The 25,102-nt window shown below is 36.8% G+C and overlaps 1 protein-coding gene across 3 annotated transcripts in view; it reads left to right on the top strand.

Annotated features, from left to right (window-relative positions):
• Window positions 1-25,102, top strand: part of TPK1 (thiamin pyrophosphokinase 1) — a 254,941-nt gene that overhangs the window by 81,275 nt on the left and 148,564 nt on the right. For 2 of the 3 annotated variants that reach the window (XM_072412252.1, XM_072412251.1), the window contains exon 4: window positions 15,216-15,285. In XM_072412252.1, the coding sequence (XP_072268353.1) occupies window positions 15,216-15,285 (70 nt within the window). Of the gene's footprint in view, window positions 1-11,976; window positions 12,115-15,215; window positions 15,286-25,102 lie in introns of those variants that run through there. The other variant, XM_072412253.1, reaches the window with a different exon arrangement.

Genomic DNA, 25,102 nt, shown 5'->3' with positions numbered 1-25,102 from the left:
ACATTAGATTGTGAGCTCCTTTGAGGGACAGTTAGTGACACGACTATGAACTTTGTACAGCGCTGCGTAATATGATGGCGCTATATAAAAACTGTATAATAATAATAATAACTGCAAATTCCTAAAACGAAATAAAGAGATCTTACTTTAAATTTTTGATGTGAACCTGTTATAGTGCATGTTATTTAGGGACTCCATACTCCAACTCATAATCTAAGAGAAGCTAGGATACCCTATAGGTGGGCTTTCATTTTAATAGCTGGCTCATAATAGAAAAGCTTATATTCTCATTTTGCATCTGATCTTGCTTTATTTACAAGCCCCTTTGATATGACTCCTATAGAACTGAAACCCTGACCAGATTGTTTTGTGCCAGCTTCTCTAAAATTCCAATGTCCAGAATATCGCCAATAGGTCACTATAGGCCAGAGTGCACCGTGGGATACTTTGCCAACCCTCCCCAGGGATCATAATCTTGCCACCACTTAAACCTGAAGACACTTGGTTTAGATGATATTTCATATCACAAAAAAACATTATTAAATAATGGGTCCACCATAACACACATCGATCACAATTTACAAAAGATAAAAAATTAGAGTTCATTAGAAAACATAACATCAGTTCATCAGCTTCTTTTTTGCCCCATTTTTTTTTATTTAGATTGTGTCCACAATATTCATTTAATCTCATCTTCACTCACTTTGTAAAATCCCCATCTGCTTTCCCAGGTGTATTGAGATAATTGTGACAAACAAATTGCTAAAAGAAATGTACAAAAATGTAATTATGCTACATATTGCATTCAATTATAAATCAATATATCAAAACAAATTTTGCATTGTGGGTGGGATATAAAAGCAGACCATTGGCAGTAAAATGAGGGTAAATATGTGACCTAAGTGTTCACCCTATGTATAGTATCTGAGGGATTTGGTACTTCAGTTCTATGCCAGTACCTTGCTATCTCTTTTCTAGCAGCAAAAAGGAAATGGGCTATTTTAGTTCGATATTGGAAAGGGTAAGTGTCAATGCCCGGGATAGATAACCAAGGCTGGCAATGGTTTTCTGTGTATACCTGTCACTTCAGCTATTGAACACTGCCCCCATACCCTTGTGACACTTCTGCACCTCCAGAATACTTAGTAAAGAGTGCCAGCCTGGCCAGGTTGCATCTAACAATTATAATATACAGCAGACTTATATTTCACAATAACATTTGGGGTCCTATAGCACAATTTTCAAGTAAGCATCCCAATGATTTATGCACTTAGTAGACTTAAATGTTGACCAGGACCAAATGTTGATGTAGGCCCAACAATATTCACTGAGCTTTTCATGTTTTTTTACCATACAGTTTTTTTTGCTTTGTGTTTACCTTACATTGAGGATTTTACTTGTGGTATGTGGGTGAGCTGCAGTCAGCCGTCCAAAAGTGAAACTAGTGGTTATATGTTAGCCTAGGATTCATTTATAGAGACATAGCTCCTAATCTTTTAAATTATGTTGTTGGAACAATAAACTTTTGTGTTTTAAAATTTAACACGGGTTGCCCTTCAAAAGCCTAGCTTTCCCTCCCTCCTTTTCTTCTCTTCCTCCCACAGATACACTATTTTTTATGTTTAGGTCTACTTTAAGTGTTTGTGAGCTGCTTTTTCAAGCAAATAAAAAAATGCATCACTTTGCCAGGCTTTTTCAGCCATGTGTAAATGTCTGGGAAGGCCTAGAAGTTACTATCTGTCACCAATCCTGGGCACCTAGCAGTTACAGGTAGATACTCTGAGATTGTACAGTTTCTTTGCCACAGCTTTTTGTTTTTTTGTTTTACAGCTAATAGGAGCTAAGCCTAAACTATTACACTACATTGATTACATGATTACATTGCTAAAAGTGATTACATTATTTACAAAACATGGGAAACTAGGAAGCTGGGTTACAATAAAGTGACCCTGGACAGTTGGAGCATACATAAGGTTTCAAAGGTTACGTAAAAACTGGGACACACTAAGGGGGTGTGCATTAGAAAGTTATAACAAAGTATAGGGGAGTGGCAGAAGGCTGGCAGAATTATAGAGGATTAAAAATACTTATAGCACAAACAACTGAGAACACTTTTTTGACCACCTTACTACAGCTTCCCCCAAATTGAAAAACAAAATCTTGGGAGGACACTGCCATAGTTCCATGACCTATTATTAAGAGATTGTCATTAATAACTCACCTAGCTGCAGTAAAAGTCATGTAAACAAATGAAGATTAAAAAAAAATGAGCACTAATTTTTAAATCGCTCATTTTTTACAGGGAAGAAAACCAGGTTTTAAGTGTACAATTTTTCAAACAGAACTTTATTTTTTTTTTTAAATGATTGAGACCTTTCTTTAAAACCAGCCTTCACTAATTAAACAGCATGCTCATAATAAAAGTTCTTAAAAAATACTCAGGAGAAATTTTTTTCTGCAAGAGAAAGCAGTCTTATTAAAGTCCTAATAGATAAAACTAAATTATTGTAAGTAAATTAAAGACCACAAGCAAAAAGAACTTGACTGTTCATTGTTGTTCAGAAGTAATTTATCAGTACTGTGTTACTGGGTCTATAAGCCCTTCAGAAGTCATCTTAATTGCGGTTTTTGGTCTGTTGGAGATTCAAAATTGTTCTTTCTGTCCTTGCTTAGTAACATATAATACTGAAATGGAAAAAAAGTACAGTTGAACATTTGTAGGCTGCAGGGGTCATCTGTAAGTCATTTTTATTTAATGTCAATAAGCAGCAGTCCTAATATTATTACACAGTATTTATATAGCGCCGACATATTATGCAGCTCTTTACAAAGTCCATAGTCATGTGACTAGCTGTTCTTCGAAGGAGCTCAGAATCTAATGTCCTCCCCATTAGTCATATGTCTTTAAAACAGTCTAAGGTCAGTTTTGGGGCTGAAGCAAATTAACCTAACTGCATGTATTGGAATGTCCTCGGAGGTAACCCAAGCAAACAAGAATGGAACCTGCAAACTCCATGCAGATAGAGTCCTGGACGAAATTCGAACCTGGGACCTAGCCCCGCAAATGCCAGAGTGTAACCACTGGGCCTCCTTGCTGCCTGGGTAATCTCTAACATACATGAATTGAAATTCAGCAGTTGCTCACTATTTTCTAGTATAGGTAGTCCCCGGGTTAAGGACATCTGACATACAGACGCACGCCTCCTAGATGCGAACGGGGCTTCCTTGCTCGCTGTATACAGAACAAAGTTTTGAGTGGGGAGGGCCAGTATGCATGACTTGCAGAAGAAACATTTTGCTAAACACTGCTGACGTTGCTCCAGAAGGTAATTAATGTTTAGGCTCTATAATTTTTTTTTTGTTTTTTTTAGCTTTGTTTGTGATTAACTCACAGTGAGAATTTTATACAGTAACTGACACCATGCTGCCTAATAATTTGTTGAGACAAACATTTGTCCTGATTGCATTTTTTAAAATAATGTATCTGTTGCAACTTACATACAAATTCAACTTAAGAACAAACCTACAGTCCCTATCTCGTATGTAACCCAGGGAGTACCTGTACAATACTCTACAGCAGCGGTCCCCAACCTTTTTGGCCCCAGGGACCGGTTTCACGGAAGGAAATTTCTCTGAGGACCGGGGGGGGGGCGGTGCACAGAAAGAAAAGAGAAGACATACTCTGGCGTCTTCTCTTTTCTCTCTGTGCACCTCTGCTGCTTCAAAGCGATCACATGACATCTGACAGCCAATCGAGCTGCATGTCATGTGCTCGCATTGCTTGTACACAGACTACTGTGTAAATTTACCGGCATCTCATACAAACACCGCTGCGGACCACTTCCGGTCCGCGGATGGTGGTTGGGTGCCGCTTCGTTTTCAATAATGGATCATGTACTCGCGGCCCACTGAAAACACCGCCGCGGACCGGTAGTGGGCCGCGGCCCGGTGGTTGGGGACCGCTGCTCTACAGGATTGTAGGGAAGGGTTTTGGATGGGTGATAATTTCCCAGATTCTTGGCTTCCAGTCCCCATGTTGTAGGGTACTGCAAAAGGAGTTAGTTAGGTTAGTATAGCAACCAATAGTTGCAGTTTTGATTAGAAAAAAGGTAAGATTGGGTGGGCCTTTTCGTTCCCAGAAACTACCTATGAAGAAAGCCTCAGCTATACATGACCTATTATGTAGAGGTTAACTATGCTGGCAGGTGGATCTTTATATTACCAGGGATTTCTGGGAGATAAGAGTTGCGTGTTACCTGAGTGCTCAGAGAAAGCACCCCTGTAGCAGAAGCTACAAACACATTTTTTTGGAACTGTCATTATGATATGCTTTTGCCACTTTGGAACCTTGTTTAGGTTTGCTGCTGGAAGCAACTTTTTCTGTTACTTTAGTGCTGAAGGAGCAATGTGTTTATTTTCTTGTGTGCTGAAAAAGCATATTTGTGTTTAATAACAGACACTCGCTTGGATTGTATGGCTGTGTACCGCATTCTACACTGATCCCGGTTCCCCCAATTATCATAATATACACAAAATATTTAAAATATTGAGGACTACAAACCAATACCAAATCAAGCCATTCAAAAACTATACTGTATACTATATATCGGAAATTACATATACCTGTACATATGTATATATAGATATACCAGTCTCCAGCCACTTTATTGGGTTCACCTTGCAAGTACTGGGTTGCACCCCTTTTTCCCTAAGTATTGCTGTAAAGCCTTATGGTTTAGGTTTAACAAGGTGCTGTAAACAATTTTGTCCCAAAGGTGCTCAATTGGAATGAGATTTGATGACCATGGGCTCCATTTGAGTACAGTGAACCTATTGCCATTTTTCATAGATGTTCTTCTGCATACTTTGGTTGTAATAAGTATATGTTTGAGTTACTGTTGCCTTTCTATCAACTGGAATCTGTTAAGCCATTATACTTTTATCTCTGCCATCAATATGGCATTTCTTAGGGGGCTGCCACTCACTTGATATTTTCCCTTTTTGGACTGTTCTCTGTAAACATAGAGATGTTTGTATGTGATAATCCAGATTGGCAATTTCAGATAATTTGACCAGCCTGGCTGACACCAATAACCATTCCATGTTTAAAGCCCCTTAAGTCACCTTTCTTCCCCATTCTGATGCTGTCTTGAAGCCCAGAATTCTGTGAAATCAACATGGAAGGAAGTAGTGAAGGTTTAAAGCTCTTCTTCTTAAGGAAAAAAAACATATGTGAAAGATGTTATATCTAACAGGCATACATGATGGTAGGTGTTTCTAGTAAAATGTCTACTAAATGTAAATTTTCCTCTTAGTTTTTTTTTCCTCTCAAGTACAAAAATGCATATTATTCATTGCCAGAGTTTGAGAACCATGAATAAACATTTATTCAATTGTTTTACTTTGTTGCAAAAAAATTATAAACAAATCACAGATATTTCACAAAACAATTTATTTACCACCGAACGTTCTGGGATTGCAAAACATACGTCCAAAAAAAGTAAATGTGTTTGGTTTATTTATTAGCATGTTTTGTTTATTTAGAGTAAAAAATTATGTAATCATTCAGCATAAGGTAAAGATTATGAACCCTTAAAATTCCACTTCATACTGTGTTGCACTTTTTATGACCGTTTGAATTCTTTGAAGCCACAGATTATAGGAAAACATTCTCTCTTGTATAGAAGATAAGGGATCAGCTTTGCAGGAAGGAGCTTTGTCATGTACCATTTTTTAAATTTTGGACACAATTTTCCATTTGCATCGAGATTCAGACTATTTGCTGGCCATGTCATTGCGTTTATATGCCTTTCCTGAGGTAAAATTTTTTACACTCTTTGTTCTTTGGCAAGATGGATTATCATCCTGAAAAAAGGGCTTCACCATTACCCAACCTTCTTTCGACTGATGAAATGGAAATAGTCTCCCAAATTTCAATGTACGCTTGTGCACTTACTGTAGAAGTAATACCATCTTGCTACTCTTTTACCTAACATGCAAACCCATATCGGCAATAAAAATAAAAGCCAGAGGATTAGGATGTTGGTTTGTGTAAAAAAAAATTGCATTTAGGCAAGTAATTTTTTTTTGTTTTATTGCAGAAGGGACATCAACTGTCCCTTCTACAATAAATGACCTGCCTAGACACAATTTTTTTTTATTTCAGAGATTTAGTTCTGCTTTTATTAGGAATGTATTCCCTTTGCAAAAAACTTAACATGCACATTAGAAAATAGATCAAGGAAACTAATTTAAAATTTCCTTCGTGATTTACCTGATTTTCATTTGACCATCAATCACTGTCAGTGCCCATCTATTAACATCTGCTCTTCACAATTTTGTAGAACTGTAAAACTATTCTTTCTCAAGGGATTCCATGATTTTTTCCACTTCCTTGAGTGAATCCATAATTTTTCCTATCTACTTTTTTTTTTTTTTGTAATCCATGTTGAATCAATGCAACATTAATAATAAGCAATGTAAGAAATAGATATTGGTAGCAATTGTTTGGTAGTTTGTTTCAACTTTGTTGGTGTATTAGAAACTTCCACTGGTATATGTGTTTGCGCTGCCAATGAAAGATTGAAAGTCTATGCTGCTGTGGAAGTTAAAAATCACTATAGAAGCCTAAGCTTTGTTATTTTTGATTGCAGTGATGTTAAAACGTTTTTGCATATATTCTTTTTCATAGATATTATCAATGGACTATTATTGTGTTTGCCATTAGAAACTCTGACAGTAGTAAAGCTTACATTATCCAGTTCTTCATTCTCATACTGTAAATATGTGGTGTACCTAGTTTGCAGAGTGACATTCTGTACCAATATTATAAAGTAATGCAATCAGTAACAGTGTTAAGAACGTGTATAGTGCTCAATATTACACTAGGTGTGCAGGAAATCTTTGTTATAAATTGTCTAAAGAAATAAATGCGGTTAGCCTTCAAGGTTAGCCTTGACATTTTTCAAAGTAATGTATTAGAATGAAAGAATCTGAATGCCATGGGCAAGTCTACTTCATTAATTTAGATGCCTGCACATGAAGGATGTTTTTGATCATCATATGTCTGTAGTCTGGCCTCAGCGCTGACTTCATTGACTACAAAGCCAGTCTACAACACTTTAACACTGAACTCACTGTCACCAAGCTAAAGTATTTCTCTGCTGTCATTTCCTCTCAAGCTTTCAACCCACGCAGCCTCTTCTCAACAATTTACTCCCTCCACAACAACCTTCTCTGCCCAAAACATTTCCATCTACTTTAGAGATCAAAATGGACAAAATCAGACATGATGTCCCTGCTCACCAGGCCACTCCAACCATATCCACCCCTTCCACCTGTAAATGATCACTGGCCTTTCCTTAGCTCTGTTACTGTGCATAAAGTCTTCTCTCTTCTCCCATCATCTCCATCTACTACCTATCTGCTTGACACAATTCCCTCTGATCTACTTCATGCCCATTCCTCCACCCTGGCCCCTGCCCTAACCAAACTATTCAACCTCTCTCCTTCTACTGGCATCCACCCCTCTGCTTTCAAACATGCCATTATTTTCCCTGTCCTGAAGAACCTCCACTAGACCCCTCCATACTTTCCAGCTACCATCCTACCTCCTTTCTCCCAAATGTTTCCAAACTTCTTGAGCACCTTGTCTACAAAAGACTGATTACCTGAGCTCCAACTCTCCCCTTGACCCTCCCCAGTCTGGCTTTCGAGCTGTCCATTCCACCAAAACAGCTCTTAATAAAGTGGCCAATGACCTCATCAGAGCTAAGTCTTAGGGCAACTTTTCCTTCCTCCTTCTCCTTGATATTTTCTCTGCTTTTGATACTGTTGATCACCCTTTTCTAATACAAATCATGAGCTCCATTGGTATCTGTGATCCTACTGTCTCTTGGTTTGCTTCTTATCTGACCTCTCCTTTCAAGTTTCTTTTAATGGTAATTCCTCCTCTCCTACTCTCCTCCCTGTTGGTGTTCCTCAAGGGTCAGTCCTTGGACCGGTTCTCTTCTCTCTGTACACCTCCTCTCTCGGTAGTGTCATATCCTTCTTTGGCTTACAGTACCATCTATATGCTGATGACACCAAAATCTAACTGTCCACCCCTGACTTGTCCCTTTCAGTCCTGGCTGCCTGTCAGCCATCTCATCATGGATGTCTGACCGATTCCTGAAACTCAACCCTGGATAAAACAGAACTCATTACCCCAGTCTGCCCCTGACATATTCCTTCTGTCATTCGTCCCTCCCCTTAGGCACATTGTCTTGGCGTCACCTTTGATTCTGCCTTCTTATTTACCCCCCATATTCAGAACATTTCCAGATCCTGTCACTTTAATCAATGCAACATCTCCAAAATCCGCCCCTACCTGTCTCCTGGGACCATTTGCCCCAACTCTCTGGATTGGTCTTCCTTGTCCTATTCGGCTTGCTCTTTCTGCTCATTTGAAAGAGCACTCAAAACCTATTTTTTCAATCTTGCCTACCTTGCCATCTTCTTCTGTCTTTTGAAGCCATCACTTCTTCCTACCACTACATATCTACCCTCCTATTGTGTGTTACTTTCTCCACCTTCTAGATTGTAAGGTCTTTGGGGCAGAGTCCTCTCCTCCTGTGTCACTGTCTGTATTCGTCTGTCATTTGAAACCCCTATTTAATGTACAGCGCTACATATTATATTGGTGCTATATAAATCATGTTTATTAATATTATTATTAATAATATTAATAATAATAGTCACTCCCTGAACTCTCCAGACATCCCATGGCCTACTGTATCTCATGGGATGGGCACCTGAGCTGTTTTTTCCTACCAGCTCCTGGGGTGTACTTTTTTTTTCTAATCTTTCTTCCAAAGACATAAAAATGACAAATGCTCAATTCAAACATGTGTATAAAATGGTCTCATTGTTGCAGGATGCTTCTATGTTCAGATTGGGCATGTACTTTTGACCACAGTTTTCTGTATGCTGGTGGCTTTAGAGACTATGGCTCCCTTATGTGTCATAATGGTTCACATCTTTATATTACGATAACATCACTCCTGCACATATCATAAATCTGCAAATGCATATGGACTTATAATACCCCAGACAATACAATTTGTGCCTTATAGTAATATGATCATACCTACAATTTATTTATTTTTTTGCTCCCGGTGTTATTTTTTTTCTTTGGCTTAGCAGGAAATGAAAGTAGGATACTTCTCTTGCTGAACAGTAACAGAATGGAACTCTGTGAATGTATTATCAAATGTTGGAGAAAGTCTGTTCATATCTATTAAACATGCAGCAGAGATTCAGAGGAGCCACTAGTGAAGGCAAGGACGACAAACAATCATTTTCTGTATTGTTATTTTGTTTGTACAACTCATCCCAGTCCACACACATAATAATAAAGCCATCTGTCTGAATTAAGTTTGTAATGTTTTGATTTTCCTTTCATAATGCCAAAATCAATTGTGATATTATCAGTATTTCCCACAGGTTCTTTTGTCTCATTTATTTCCCCTTAACAATACCGCCTAAACTTTATGTGAAATTGCTTTATACAAAATAGATTTTGAAATCCAGCTGTAATAAAATCTCATATCTTAAATTGTTTAAGGGCAGTTTTTATGCTGGAAAATGCACTCAAAAAATTTTACTTGCATTTTTTATAATAATATGTTTGATGTTTTTGACAGATAGTAAGCCTTTTTATATTTTCTTAAATATCATGATGAGAATCCGCTTATAAATGATACCTTTCTTTCCCTGTTTATTTTTAGTTGTTTTAATGTCGGGTAACCACTGAGAATGTGATAAGATATAATGTGATATAATATTGGTAAAGTGGAGTAAGAGCTGCCATTGCTGAACCCATTTTAAAGAATGCTAATTGTCTGGATTGTAAAGCTGATCTTTTAGTTTCATTAGTCTGTCACACCTGAAACAAGCATTCAAATAGCTGTGCGACAATTAGCTGAACACCTAAACTCCATACTCATTCTGGGACAATGAATCAGAATGTATAAATGAATCGGTCATTATTATAGCAAGGTCGGACATGGCCGTTTACATATTTTTGTTGTAATAGACTTTAAATTACATCTTTAGAAAGGTTAGCAGTTTCCATAATCTTTTAGTAAAGGGCCTGTTTAAATTCACAGCGTTGGACAGGGTACACCAAAGTGTAAAAGAAAGCTGGAGTAAAATGCTCCAGTTTATGTTACAAGGTGCCCATTTGTTTTTATTTGTGTTATTCCACATGTATATTTGGTAATATTTTATTTTGTCTAGCGACTTAAGGGCCATATATATTGGAGGATAAACCAATATTCCATCCCCAATATGCCATCAGTAAAAGAATCTGTTTATGCTTGAGTGACACCTAGTGGCATGTCCTAGGACTGCATGTGTCTCTGGTTTGACAGATCAGAGCTGTCAAAGAAAAGTTGTTTGTAACAAACTTTACACAATGAAAAAACTTCTACTACTGTTGGCTTACAATCATGCAGAAAACATAATTTAAGAGGAAATAACCCGTTATAAACAACTCTAAACTAACAAAATAATTTAACCTGCAGAAAGGGGGTAAAGATATACTTACTCAAAGGGGGTAACGATATGGCCAAAACACACACCATGGATGTATTTATTCATGTTGATTTCATTGGTATTTCTATGTCATACTCTTTTGAATGTTAGTAGTGACTGTCACGTTGTCTGCCCTAGGTTTATACTCAAGTCAAAGTATTTTTTTTTAGGTACTGCTCAGAGGTTTCTTGAAGTACCTTGGTTTATATATGGGTCTATATGTATTAGGTATTTCTGACAAAGGTGCATAAATGTTAAAACCATTTATTGAATTTAATTCTTATAAATGGTTTGTACCATTTTTGCACCAAATAATAACACTTCTGTAGATTATTATTGTTATTAATAAACAGTATTTATTTAGAGCCAACATATTATGCAGCCCTGTACATTTAATATGGGTTGCAGACAGACAGTGACACAGGAGGAGGAGAGAACCCTGCCCTAAAGAGCTTACTATCTAAGAGAGATAACACACCGATCATGTAATTCTTTCCAGTATCCTCTTTTTGTCATTATCAAATAGTCTGGAAGCCCCACAAGGTCCATTACGTTTCTCCATACCTCTCAACATTTGAAAGACAAAGACAGTGGTGCTGTTTGTGTGTTGCGGCAAACGTGGGCAAAGGTCAGTGGGCATGGCAAAGTGTATTTAATTTTTTTTTTTTTTAAACAAACATTATTTATAATACCTTCAAATGGTATATTCAATAAATAGTAATCAAAAAGGATGGAAAATTCAGTGGGTGAATTGCTGCAACCTCTTGTAAGGTGTCCGACTATAAAAAGTCAGATGAAGCAGATATTTCCATGAAATGCATAACTTAATTAGGCTGCAGCAATTCACCCGCTGAATACCTCATCCTTTCTGACTGACATATGAAGTGCCTTCATTTTAAAACTTATAAACTTTTTTTTTTTTCTTATAATCTTTGTTAAACTTTTTCCACACCTCTTGTAAACAATTGAACATCTGAAAACACTTTGGGGATCACTGTAGTATTTCATTAGAAAGCAGAAAAATAGTTGCCATTTAAGGTATTACAATTTCAAATACCTACTGTTAGCACTGCAGGTCGTGCCGGCGCCGCTGCTCCTAATCGCAGGCATGGGCGCCGGGTTCTATCTCTCAGGTAACACTACCTATGTTCCATATCAGTGTTTCCTCCATGCTGAGACTTGCTCTGTTTGTGAGCTGGCGTGGGTGTGTCTCTGAGGTAACAAACACACGCCCTCTGTTTTTCACAGCCTATGGCTGATGTCCTGCAGGGATTTAAAGGCACCTCCTATTACAGGAAGTTGCCTGAGCAATCTCTGGCTTACCAGCATTACCCTGTGTTTAGTGATTTATCTGACTGCTTTCCTGTGTACCGGACCTTGGAGTGGCACCTGGTAGCTACCCCGCAGCCCAAGACTATCCTCACCATCAGAGGCTCTAGTGAAGACCGGGTGGCTGCTTAGTTACGCCCCTCTAGAGTTTACCTGGCCAGCGGCACAGTGGGTCCACACCTTCGTTCATAACACCTACAATGGCACTCTGTGAGTATTGGCACCATCCTGTGGCAGCAGATGGAAGTACAACAGTGTAATTCACCATCTGCCTTTGGGAAAATACAGGAGCTCACTGGAGCATTGGACTGACCGCTACAGATTGAAAGTAGGACAGTTGGGAGCTAGGTTTTTTTAGAGATGCCAAAAGGAATGAAATGCAACGATGTTGGTTAGCTTTATGGTGGATTTGTGGAACCGTGTAAGCAGTTCCTTAATGCATGGAAATGCTAATAAGCATATACCTATGAGACAGAGAAAGGAACGCAAGAGGCTCTTCCAAAAGCTAAAAGCAGATTTTAAGACAAACCCTTATTTTATTGAAGAACGCAAAAAGTAGAGTATCATAATATGTCACTTTTCTGTGTAAATTGAACATTTTATTAGGAAAACAACCTATGAGGTAAAATAGGAGAACATTCTAAATAAACTCATGCAGCTAAATTGACTATAATGATTCATGTTCATTGTTCCCCTTTCTGTCTGACCTGACTGAAAATATTAGACTTTACTTGAAGAGTACTGAGCCTTTCTAATCATTCATTGAGGAGATGCAAATCATATTCCCTAGTTTATGGATCTATATCTGAAATGCAATAATGAAGAAAGGAACAGCAAACAAAAGTATGACTGTTAAATAATTACTTACAACCAGGAGCTGTTTACGATCGACACAAATATGTAGCTGAAAGTTCTTTATAGCTTCTTCTTAACTGTTCATTGAAATTGCTATGCAAGACATAATCAATAGTGATCTATCCATTAAATTATAAAGTTTATATTAAGGCAGAGTTGTCTATCATACCATGCAGAAATAACACACTGCTCAAGGTTTTTTTTTTTTTTTTTTTTTTTTTTTTTTTTTTTTTTAAGTTGATGTCCTCTTTCTTGTCATTGATTTGCATTTGGCACTTATCAGCGAGTGATATAGATCGGACCAAAGAATAGTACTGTAAACAGAACTTTCATCAACCTGCTAAAACTCAACTCTGTGCATTTGTTTGTGCTTGACTTCATTCTGTCAGGAATCAATTGATTATACTCCACTATTCAGTTCAGAGAAAATGAAGAAAAAAGAAAACAACACCTTTTCTACGACACGTTATATTTATGTTGACAGATTTATTAAAGTTGCATTTCCAAGCGGCTTGGGATGTGGAAACATTGAGATTTAAGTGCAAAATCAAATGCGGTGAACTTCTGGCTGTGGTATCAATGTCCTATCTTCTGTAGTTTTATTTATAAATCACAGTGTGTTACAAACAAATTGAAGACACGAGGCAAGCCTGTATTCTGACAGATAAACAAACTTACATCATTCAACATGTACTTATGCAATCAGACAGTCAATTAGAAACAGTAAACTGCTACTAGAAATTGCCCCTACTGCAGAACTATGAACTAGTACCGTTCATGTTACCAGAATCATATCATTATCTACCTATCCATCTACCTATCTTTTTTTGTTATTTTTGAATTGTTTCTGTATTTTAATCTTTATTATATTTTTTATTATGCTTTTTGTTATACCGTGATGGTGCAGTCCCGAAGGAAACAGCCATCCATCTAGAGCACTGGCATCCATTTAAAGCAGAAGTACCCTCTGGCATAATCTATGATAAAAATCTGTCTTGTATACCTTTGTCCCAATGTCATCTGTGTAAACATACCCCCTGCTTCACAAGACCATAGCACCATGAGCGGCCATATTACACAGTTATACCGTATCTTGTTTTAAGGGAGAAATGCAGCATTTTGTTTTTGCCATCAGCCTGGTGTGTTTGCACTGCAAATAAAAGCTTATCTTCTTCCTCTGTACTTCAAAAGATCTAAATCTGGCATGCCTTCAGCTGGTCAATTTAGCATTAATAATAATAAGTTCAACCCTTTCAGGTACTTATTTATAAAAACAATAAATATTGAAGCAACAATTGTATAGCAAATCTATAGGAATGAACAATAAACTTTGACTATAGTTCATCTATATTTGCAATTTGCCAGCTTAAAACAAAAGCTTTAGTAGTCCAAGTGTAAATCTTAAGAGAGAAAGGTGTGTCAGGTTTGGTTAGGATAGAGAAGGGGGTAGGGATAATTGAACCTGTATTAAAGTGTTCTTATCCCCTCTGGCAGTATTACCGAGTGTGGCTCGGGGTTAATTTTCAGTACCAAAAGCGGTAACCCCAATCCTCACTCTGGGTGGAATTGCCAGTGAGTTTTTAAGTCTTACCTGGTCCCCACATTCTGGTGGCATCCTCCAGTGGTGCCCGCGGCGTCTTTCAGTGATGCCCATCATCTGCTTCTCCTGGCGATGCCGGTCAGGCATTTGCATCAGGCTAGGCTACATGGATGCCGGACGGCATTTGCATTTCCAGCATGTGAGTGTTGGGGACATGAGGCTAGGGGACGCAGATGGCAGGCCGGGCAGTGCGAGCATGCGGCTGGAGGGTGGGACTGTGCGGCAGGACCAGGCTGGAAATTATATATATTTTTTTTTAATTGTACCGTTTTGGTATTTTTACATCAGTTTTGAGTCAGTGTAATAGGATTGTATTCTCATCCATTTATAAAATGTACACACAATTTCCCATCATTCCCCAAGATGATTCATAATGCAAAATAGGCTGTTTTGACAGGCTGCGTCCAGCACCTACAATTTTATAATAGCTGTTGTGTGTACAGGACTTTGTCTAAAAAGAATGTTTTCTAGTTCCCACGTTTGAAATTCCGATTCAATCCAGTAGGACAGTTCTCACCATAGAGATTTGATTTTTTTCCTAATAGGCTGCATAGCTAAAGCAGTCTGCAAATTTTTTGATTTTGATCAAATACAAATAAACACTTGAAAATTCCTTAAATGCTTAAAATGACCCAATTGAATTGTATGGGGAATTTTTGGGGGGTTGTATGGGTGTTTTCTTATATTCTATCTCTTTTCTGCCACTTAGCTTGGTTCAAATTGCCTTAATAAATGCTAAAAAAAATAATTTAAAAAATATAGGACATTTTAAAGCATTTACGATTGAAAGTGTAGACAATTGTGATTTTAAAATATCTATTTATATCTAACGTTTTGTTTTTGTTTTTTTTTTTAGCTAATATCAAAGCCTGTGCTGATGGAGGCGCAAATCATTTACATCATATTACAGATGGTCAACGAGATGAGTACGTTTAAAATGTTTACCTTAACAATGGAAAGTAAAATCATGCTTTATACTGTGCCACATATGTATCAGATTGTTGGCAAATAAAAATATTATTACATTGAATTTTGTTAGTTTCCAAAGCTTGAATCTGGCAATCGATCTGGTGCCCAATACAGTTTTCTATATCTGTCAAAATGTAGGCTATTTGGGAAAAAAATATGAATTTCAACTCGGGGTTCACAAAAATTCTTTCAAATTCATTCCAGCTCAGAATTTTTGTTTTTTTAGTTCTGAGCACATCTCCTGACCTATTTTATCATAGAGACTCCTGTACCATCAACTTACTCTGGAAGTAAAGTTGAATTGTGCCCTGAGAAGCAGGTTTTTTTGTTAGGCCAACCATGACTTTGCCTGCACAGAGAACCTTCAATGGCTTGTTTGTCAGGATGTTTGCCAAAAAATCTCTACTTTGAAATGCGTACACTTTGTGGTACCTATGGGTACTTTTAGTTATTTCAGACTGATCTGATGGTAGTCATCTTGATCCAAATTTTAGGCTTAGCACTGATCTCTATTTTAAGTCCCCTTCCTGGCATAAAGTTCTGCTCCCTGTTAAATAGCTGTCCTGCTGTTACTAGAGTCTTGGTGGTCTGTAGACTCTCTGACCTTTAACGAATGCTCAGGCAGATATTAAATTGTAGATTAAAGGTAGATTTAAAAAAAAGGGCAAAACCCTCCCATTCTGTTGTAGAGCCTCCTGAGATACATACGGCAAGAATCTCAGGAGGCTTTGGCCTGCTCCAGAAGGGCCTTTTCGGTCATTGAAATTGAAAAGTGTCAATCTTGCACATGCGCAGTGGGATCACACTTTTATTTTTTTTAAATACAAATATAGCAACATATGTCACTCAATCTTGCACCTGCATGGTGCAAAGACATCTTCAGAGGGATTGAGGGAATCATAGATATGTAAACAGCCAGGATCCAGGGGGTTCCATGTAGAAATTGATTTAAAGAGTAACACAGGTACAAAACGTATTACCTTTTTAAATACAATGAAAAATAGTACGGGTAGTCCTCGAGTTAAGAACATCTGACATACGGAATACTCCTAGATATGAACTGGGCTTCCTTGCTGGCTCTTGTTCAGGACCAAGCCTGGTGGGGGGGAGGGGGCGGTTTGCATGACTTGCGGAAGTCTTTTATTTGTAACTTTAATGACCAAGACACTCTGCAGTTGTTTCTTTTTGCATATCAAACCACAGCTTGCTCCAAAAGTTAATGAATGTCTAGGCTCCATAAAGTTTTTCTTTTTTTTTTTTGCTTTGTTTTTTTTGCTTGTTTGTGATTAACTCACAGTGAGGATTTTATACAGTAACTGACACCACGTTGCCTAATATTATGTTGAGACAAACATCTTTCCTAATTGCATTTATTAAAATAATGTACCTGTTCCGAATTACATACCAACTCAATTTAAGAACAAACCTACAGTCCCTATCTCGTATGTAACTTGGGGACTACCTGTAATTCATTTTTTTGGTTTTTATTTTTATTTTGAGCAAGGTAGGTAAATATGTGTAGTCTTAATGAAAGACATTTGTAAATTATTGAACATGTAATGCTAAAAAAGTCTATTTCATAAAGAAATAGGGTTAATCTCAGGTTATATCCCTGCATAGGTTGGTCCTGCACCTAAAACATATATAGCTTATATTAAATGTTTCCATGACTATGGAGCTTGGCTTGAATTAGAAATAACATCACCAGAAGAAATATATTACCTAATCATAATATATTGCACAGTTTTATATCTAATATTTTCATTCTGGAATGGAGTAATTTTAGAAATAAGTATTGTATCTATGTTTGTTTAAGAGCACCCAATTTGACCTCAGCCTTTGCATTTGGAGTATCTGTTTAACTCCCTGCTGTAAAATTAGTGTCCACTTTTGGTTCTGATCATGCAATCTGCAATAATGAGCGCTGACCTTAACACACTCAGTAGCCACAACATTGCAATCAGGCCTTTGGGATTATAGCAAATGGAAATGTAATATGCCTTATTTTTTGACAATTTGTCATAAAACAATGTGCAGATACAGATATGGACATGAGTTACTGTCCTTGCACAGTAGTCTGGCTGTAGATTTACTTGCATTAAACATAACTCTTTAGAAAGGAAAAGCAGTTATCTGTCAAATTATCATATGTGAGAAATTACAGTATACAGTGCAGATAAATATACCACTGCTTTTCATTGAAAAGTCTGTTTGTTCTCATTTACAGAGGGCCTGAGCTGTGGAAGCTGTACCCAGAAAAGGACTAGTCAAAAGTTATAGTCTGTAGGCTTTTAGCAGCTGATCTTTTTCTATTACTGATTTACTGTGCCTTATTCACATTTTGGAACTGATTTAATAAAGCTTCAAGAAGGTAGACTATGGGAGAACCTAGATGATCTAGCAAACTGTAAATTCCTTAAAAATAATTTGCTATTAGTTTGCGACTGTTTTTAATCCTGGAGCAGACAGAGGTTAGAACTCGAGTCAGACTTAAGTCGCCTAATAAGGCGACAACTCGACTCTTGGTTTTCTCCAGAGATGCTCTGCTGACAGCTGAAGGGAGAAGGGAGGAAGGCAGTGAGGCTTTTGTAACAAAGCTCCCCCCCCCCCATACCCAACTTCAGCTGTCGGAGGAGAAAACGTACAATGCAAGTAAGTTAGGGAGGAAGGCAATGAGTCTTCTGTAACACTGCCTTCTTCCCCGCCTTTCTTGCATTCTAAGTTTTCTCCTCTGACAGCTGAAATTTGGGATGGTGGGGGTGGGGTCTTACAAAAGCCTCACTGCCTTCCTCCCTTCTCCCTTTAGCTGTCAGCAGAGAAATCTGTGGACTTAGAATGCGATCCTGTGCTCAAGAACAGGATCAGAGCTCTGTTTCAATGTGGGGACAAATTGGGATAAATTAAGTGACATGACTTGGGACTCGACTTGAAAGAATTCATGGTAGCTTGAGACTTGACTTGGGACTTGATTTGGACTTGAAGCCTGACAACTTATTCCAACCTCTGGGAGCCAATGCATTCCAGATTTGCTGGAACACTTTGGTTTTCCCATGTTAGTCTATCTTTTTCAGTCTTCGGGAACATTATTAAATCAAGTTCTTTGTCTCTTTCTGAGGACTTTTTAATGCTTCCTTATGCCAGAGCTGTCCGGAAGATTGGGGGGGGGGGGGGGGTATTTTAAATGCAAAAGGATAGGTGCAATAGACACCAATCTATTGGATAAATGAAGAAGATGAAGGAAGATGCATATAAGGGAGCTAAAGTCCACGTTTTGATAGGTAGACTTGTGCCATATTGGTAAAGTATGCACATTATATTTACACCATATGACAAACTTGCCTCTAAGAGCCTATCCCTCCCATCAATTAAAAGTATCGTATTGTGTGTTGTGTGGTATTGTGTGTTCTCTCTCATTTCTCAGGTTGCTATTTTCATACTTTGGCAGCTTCAGCCAACACAGTTGGCTCTTTTGGAATAACCCGACTTTTGTGCATGCACAAGTCATGCACTAGCATGGCACTCAAGACATGCAAAAAAATCAAATTTGCTAACAGGTAAAGGCAGAAGCTTTTATGGCAGGAAAAGATAGAGTATAACCCTGAAAAAAGATTTCACATCATCTGACCTTATGCTCAAATGTCAAAGTTTTCATGCATATTTCCTAAATGCTTTTCTGAGAAGAGAATCATTAATTTGACTTTGTTTTAAATTTTCCCTTTTTCAGTTTGTTTGAGATATTTTTTTTTCCATAAAAAAAATAATTTAAACAGTTATTTTTGATGTGTAACTCGCCATACATATTGCCACAATTTTCTTTCTGTATTGTTCCCAAAAGTACCAAGCTCGAGAATACATCAGCCCTTTATAAATAATGAATGATTATATAGCTCAAATACACAGAAGTTATTAGATTTCCCATGACTTTACTACATAATTGGATAGCTATACTGCGGCTCATATTTTCATAAATAAATGCCGAGCTACACAATGGCAACCTTTATTACAGCCATAAACTTTACAAAAACAAAAAATTGTTGTAAACTAACACGCCGTGTACATAACAAAGTCAAAGAAATTTTATTTAGGAGTGAAAAAGTTTTGGATTAAAGAGATTGTGGGTAATGATATGCTTAGAAGGTATTAGGTATTGAAGTGCTTGCAAAGTAATTCAGTGAATAGGGCCACATGTTGTTGAGACATGATTGGATGAAATACAGTATCCCTATATTTTACACTTGTTTACGGCTTTTCTCAGACATGACATGTTTTTGTGGATTAACAGTTTTTCCTTTTTTTTTTTTTTTTTTGTGCCACAAGTTATATTCTTTATAGGTAATCATTTGCTAAATTTTCATGTCGGTCGTAAACAACAGTTTATAGTAAATGTTGTACCGAAAAAATAATGTATTATGAGCTAATCATGAAAGGTATGTTTCATATTTTATGGATTCAGATACATTTTTAAATATTGTGGATATGTATATCCAATATATAATCTACATGGTTTATATATAAAGCTTCAAATAGCTAAACTGTGATTTTTATTTTTTTTGTCACAGGAACTATAAGTTTGTAGTGTAATCACTGGATGATGCATATGTTGGACAAATGCAATAACTATTGCCTGATTGCCTATAAACGCTGTTCCACGAGATCCAATCTGGGATTCTAATGTGTCCCTTAAAGATCAAGGCAATAGGTGAAAGCATTTTCTGCTAGCTCTCCAGTAAAATCAGTAACTTTGCTAACACCCGAAAATGTACTCTAAATTAAACCTTTACCAAAATATAATCCACTCCATCAGCAGGTTTATACATATTCCTATTTTACATAAATTCATATATTTAAAGGTTCATACATATTCCTTATTCCTTAACCTTCACTGTTCTTAATTTGTTTACAAAATATGTGCAAGCAGACTCTATGGAAACTGCTATTAAGAAACATATTACCATGAATCTTACATCTTACCATGGTATTGATATAAACCGTGTTTATTGTGTGTGAAACGGATCAGGTAGTGGCTTCCAGATTTACCTTTAGCTACTTCAAAAATTTTTTTTTTTTCTAAGGACAAAGATTCTTTGAAGAGAGTCTACAATGATATAGGATGAAGTATGATGTGAAAGCATTAATACTGCTCTTGCTTACATTATTGTTATGCTTTCCTACTTCCCAGTTGTCATCCTCATCCATTGAATTTTGTACTTTGTAAATTACTGAATATTTTAGATCACTCTTCTTGTCCAGTTCACTAAGTCTGGATGTATTGTAGCCAGGCATTTTCAGAAGGCCAGCAAGCTTTTATGTTTCACTAAGTCCTAAGTAAATTCACCAGATACTAATAAGCCCCTTATATAAAATTATGTCCCGGTAGGTGAGCCTATACTAAAATACTTATGGAAAAAAACAGAGTGATTGTGAAAATGCTTTTTTTCTGAAAAAAATAAAATAAAATCAAAACATCAGTTCCATATGACTAAAATATTAGTATTAAATAGGATTTATATAGCACCAACATATTACACAGAGCTGTACATTAGATAGGGGTTGCAAATGACAGATAGAGACAGTGACACAGAAGGAAAGAGGACCCTGCCCTGAAGAGCTTACAATCTAGGAGGTGGCGGAAAAATACATATAAAATTGACAGAAGAATAAATACCATGTATTAAAGTTCTGAACACTTTGAACTTTATGTTTAAATAGCAGCAGTAAAAATAATTTTAAATAATACATCCTGTGAAGCAGACAAATAATATGTATCTTCCCTGTCACCCCAGCCACCAGTGGCTGAAAAAGTCACATAGAACAGGGAAGCTTTTTTTATAACCATTTGTGAACTCCAACTGGTATAACTTGGGGCTTGCACAGAACCTTTTTTTTTTCCTTTTTTTTCTTTTTGTTCTAGTGGGAGACTAAGGTGGTTGGGATGATGTTAATATGTTAATATACAGCTGCAGGGGATATGGAACATAACAATGTTGCCTTACCTTTTATGCACAGGTTCCCATGAAACCTAAACTTAGGGCAAATAGCATAATACACAGATAAAATAAATGTATAGGGGCAGTTTTACCCTGCAAAGGATTTGTATTTCTACCAATCATGTTTTAAAATTTACAAAGCCCCTGCTCATGGCACAGCCCCATCTGGCAGAGCAGACCTGACTTTCACTATAGTAGTTGAAGATGTGAAGATAATACAGCTTGATCTAGTCAGTCTCCAGCTTTAGGGGAGTAAAAAGAAAGCAACCGACTGCTGAAGTCATCTCTCATTTATTCAAGTCTCTTCATCAGTGTACATCTTTGTAGTACATGAACATTGCAGCAAACTTGAATGACTACTACTACTTTTACTCTCTCAATCTAAGCTGTGCCGGTACAAGGAATTGCAATAGGTAATATTAAGCCAAACTCAGTAACATTTTCTGTTTTTTTTTTTTTTTTTTTAAATGGAAGTATTGGGTAATTAGTAAAAACAGAAATGCATAAACTGTTAACTTTTTTTTTCCCAGACATTTAATTTTGAGAAAATATAATACTACAGATGCTGGCTATACTGTCTACTGAACTTTCCTTTTCCCCTGGTGCTGTTACTTATCCAAATTTCTACAGCTACACAGTTAATTGTGCTTTAATTTCCATTTATCATTCACCCTTCATTAATAAGATAATATTCTCTTATTTGCATCATAAATCAAACCTAAAAGAGCACTATGGCTAAACTACAGCACTTTCCGGTAGAAATAAAATAAAATGTCATGTTTAACTATAGAGATAAATACTAATTAAAAAATATTAGGTAAATATGCATGTGTATTTTTTTTTGTTAAAGTATACATAGTTACATAGGTAACATTGTCTGGTGTGTAGAGTGAACCTCTCACTTTGCACATTTAGGTAAGCCAACATATCTACCCCATAGCCCAGACCATTTCATGCAGACATGGTAACATATTAACATTATGATAACCATTGTTTTCTTTTTTTTCTGGGAATTACATTAGTTTATTGCAGGTTTATTTCAAAAGATAATTCTTGACATGCACATAAATATTAACCAACGTACATTGTAACAATATTTTTACTATAAAGACATCAGCAATTTGCAAAACGGATGGGTAATATGAGTTCCTCAAATGATAATTGAGATTTAAACCAAAAGAAAGCAGTAATCCACAAATCACTGTCGGTGCTCCTGATCTAGTAATATCGGCAAGGAAATGCTTGGCAGTTTGGGTGATCCAGCAAACCTTATGTATCAGGAGTCACTGTCAACACTCCCATACTGGGTAATGCCTGGGACGTGGCTGTAACTTTGGAAACGGTGTGGTGGAACCTTTGTTTCACAAAACCACAAGTTAATGCACATTCATAGGTGGAATTAAACACCATAGCAGTACTTTATGGGGTAAAAGTAACTGTTTATAGTCTGCGGTGCTTGGTAATGTTCACAAAATCTTTGTGATCTTTTTTTCCCCTTTTCTCAGGGGAAAGAGGAAACAAAGGTATCAGTATATTGTAAACTGCAAAAGAAGCAGGGATTTGTCCGTGGGCTACAACAATTAGCAGATGTTTCTACATTTGGGAAACATCTGCCCATCTATAGCTAGCTCTTTTTTTTGGTAGTAAGGTCTCCAAAACTAGAAACAGTATTCTAAAGGTTCTATATAGGGGGTTCAGGACCTTCTGTCTGCTGGGGATACATCCCAAAATTCTATTCACTTTCCCCAAAGCTTGGCCACTCTAACTGCTTACTTTGTAGTCATCTGAAGTAAGCAATGTCAAGTTTTTTTCTCTATAGTTCTGGGCAATGTAGTGGTGAGCTCATCATTTTGCATTCACAAATTTTGAACTGTAATTTCCACTGCCTTGACCAATTTCCCATCCTTGTGAAATCATGTTCCCTAATCACAAGCAGCTCCTGCGAATATTGACCGTTATTCACACTGTTGTGTTATCAGCAAAAAGGCAAATCTTGTCCATTAAACATTCAGGTACATACTATATCACCAAATTAAATAGATCAGGACCCAGTAAAGAGCCTGCTTCACCAATAATGACTGTAAACATTCAGTTACATTACTATAACACCAAATTAAATAGAACAGGGCTCCGTATAGAGCCTGCTTCACCAATAATGACTTTTTTTGTTTTGCATGAACCCCATTTACAACCTCACTCTAATATCTATCATTTAGCCAACTTTGTGTTTTCTAAAACACTCAAGGGTTAAGTCTTAGCTTGTACAACTTTTTTCAAGAAATCCTTATGTGGAACTGTATCAAACATTTTGCTAAAATCAAGATAGGCTATGTCTAGTCAAAACTACAGTCCATGTTTCAGGATTTTAACAGGTTCTTTTATCAACATAAACTAAAAAAAAGAAACACAAATGTAGCTAACAAAAGTACGGTGTACTCGTCAATTATAAACAATTCATAAGTCCATAAATGAGGATTACCTGTATTTTTGTGGGAGCAGCAGCCTTTTCTTATATTACATTACATTTTCAGTAATTTTCCATCATTTCACTAAAAAAGGTGGTAATTTGTTCAGGCTTGTGCTACCCAGTTTAGTACCCCAAATTACTCATGTAATTATTATATAACCATATAAGATAAAATGTTTCCTGACAGCCTAATATCTTAAATGTATATCAGCGCCCAAGGTCACTAAGTTCTCTTTGAAAGGTTAATTAAAACCCAGGGAAAGGTATTATGATGTGATTAAATAGTAATGAATGGGAAGACATGAAGTGCTTGGCACATGATACACTACTGTTCTGATCACTGCGAAATCAAAAGCAAGTTATCTTTTTTTTTTTTTTGCCGGATGTTGTTAATTTTGCAGCAATTTTCCCTGTAATTTGTTTTACTGCATACTTCATTGGTAGAAACATAAAGTGACTAGAGCTGATCAGCATATATACCATTGTAATAGTCTCCAGAGACTCCAGTATTCAGTTCAGATAATACCTCTGTTACATAAAGATAATGTTAAGCATATGAGCAAAATCAATGAAAGGTGTCCTCTACAGTATTATGTATTATACTGTACTGCAGAGAACACTGGTATTAAAATGTTACGCTCTGATCTTTCTTAATATATCCAATGCCAAAGGGCTTGCAAGCTGTTTTGATGTAATTTATATATGCCTGTGCAGAAGCAGACAAGGGTTAATCAACAAATCAAGCTGTTAGTTGTAAAATCATGCCTGCATACTTAATAGCAGCGTATGCTAAAATAAAATCTTTTTTGAAGTTATAAATATGTGTCATTATTAGCCACAAGCACTTTTTTAAAAAGTTCATAAAATACATATTACAGAAAGCAATCTAGAAATATTTTTTTAAAGAGATTCTGTCAGTCCTAAAAAAACTTTAAAGTTTCATGCCTGAGAAAAGCCATTATACTTAAAGCAGAACTTTTGCGCAGTTTCTTTATCCCATCACACAAAAGGGAAGCCAATAATGTTGGGTTCCTGTTGCAACCAAAGCTGACACTACACTGCACAGCTCCGCTTTTTGCAAGAAACCTGGAGTGATATTACAGATGGGATATCGCCTGTCCCGTTCTGCAGTAATGACCTGCCTGATCATAAAAACTTTGAACTGGAAGTTAGTCCCACTTTAACTTCCTGGTGCTTTTTCTGCATTTTATTGTCGCAGCCTCCATAGGACTTTTCAGTAAGTGACACTTTAGTGTTGGATTCACTTGTGCCATGTAGGGTCTAGTGATGTAACAACCAATTGGCAGAAACACATAGAGA

This window comes from Pyxicephalus adspersus, chromosome 5 (assembly GCF_032062135.1).
Source record: "Pyxicephalus adspersus chromosome 5, UCB_Pads_2.0, whole genome shotgun sequence".
Classification (NCBI taxonomy): domain Eukaryota; kingdom Metazoa; phylum Chordata; class Amphibia; order Anura; family Pyxicephalidae; genus Pyxicephalus; species Pyxicephalus adspersus.
Note: the sequence above shows the minus strand (reverse complement) of the source record. Positions and strands in the feature narration are given on the sequence as shown.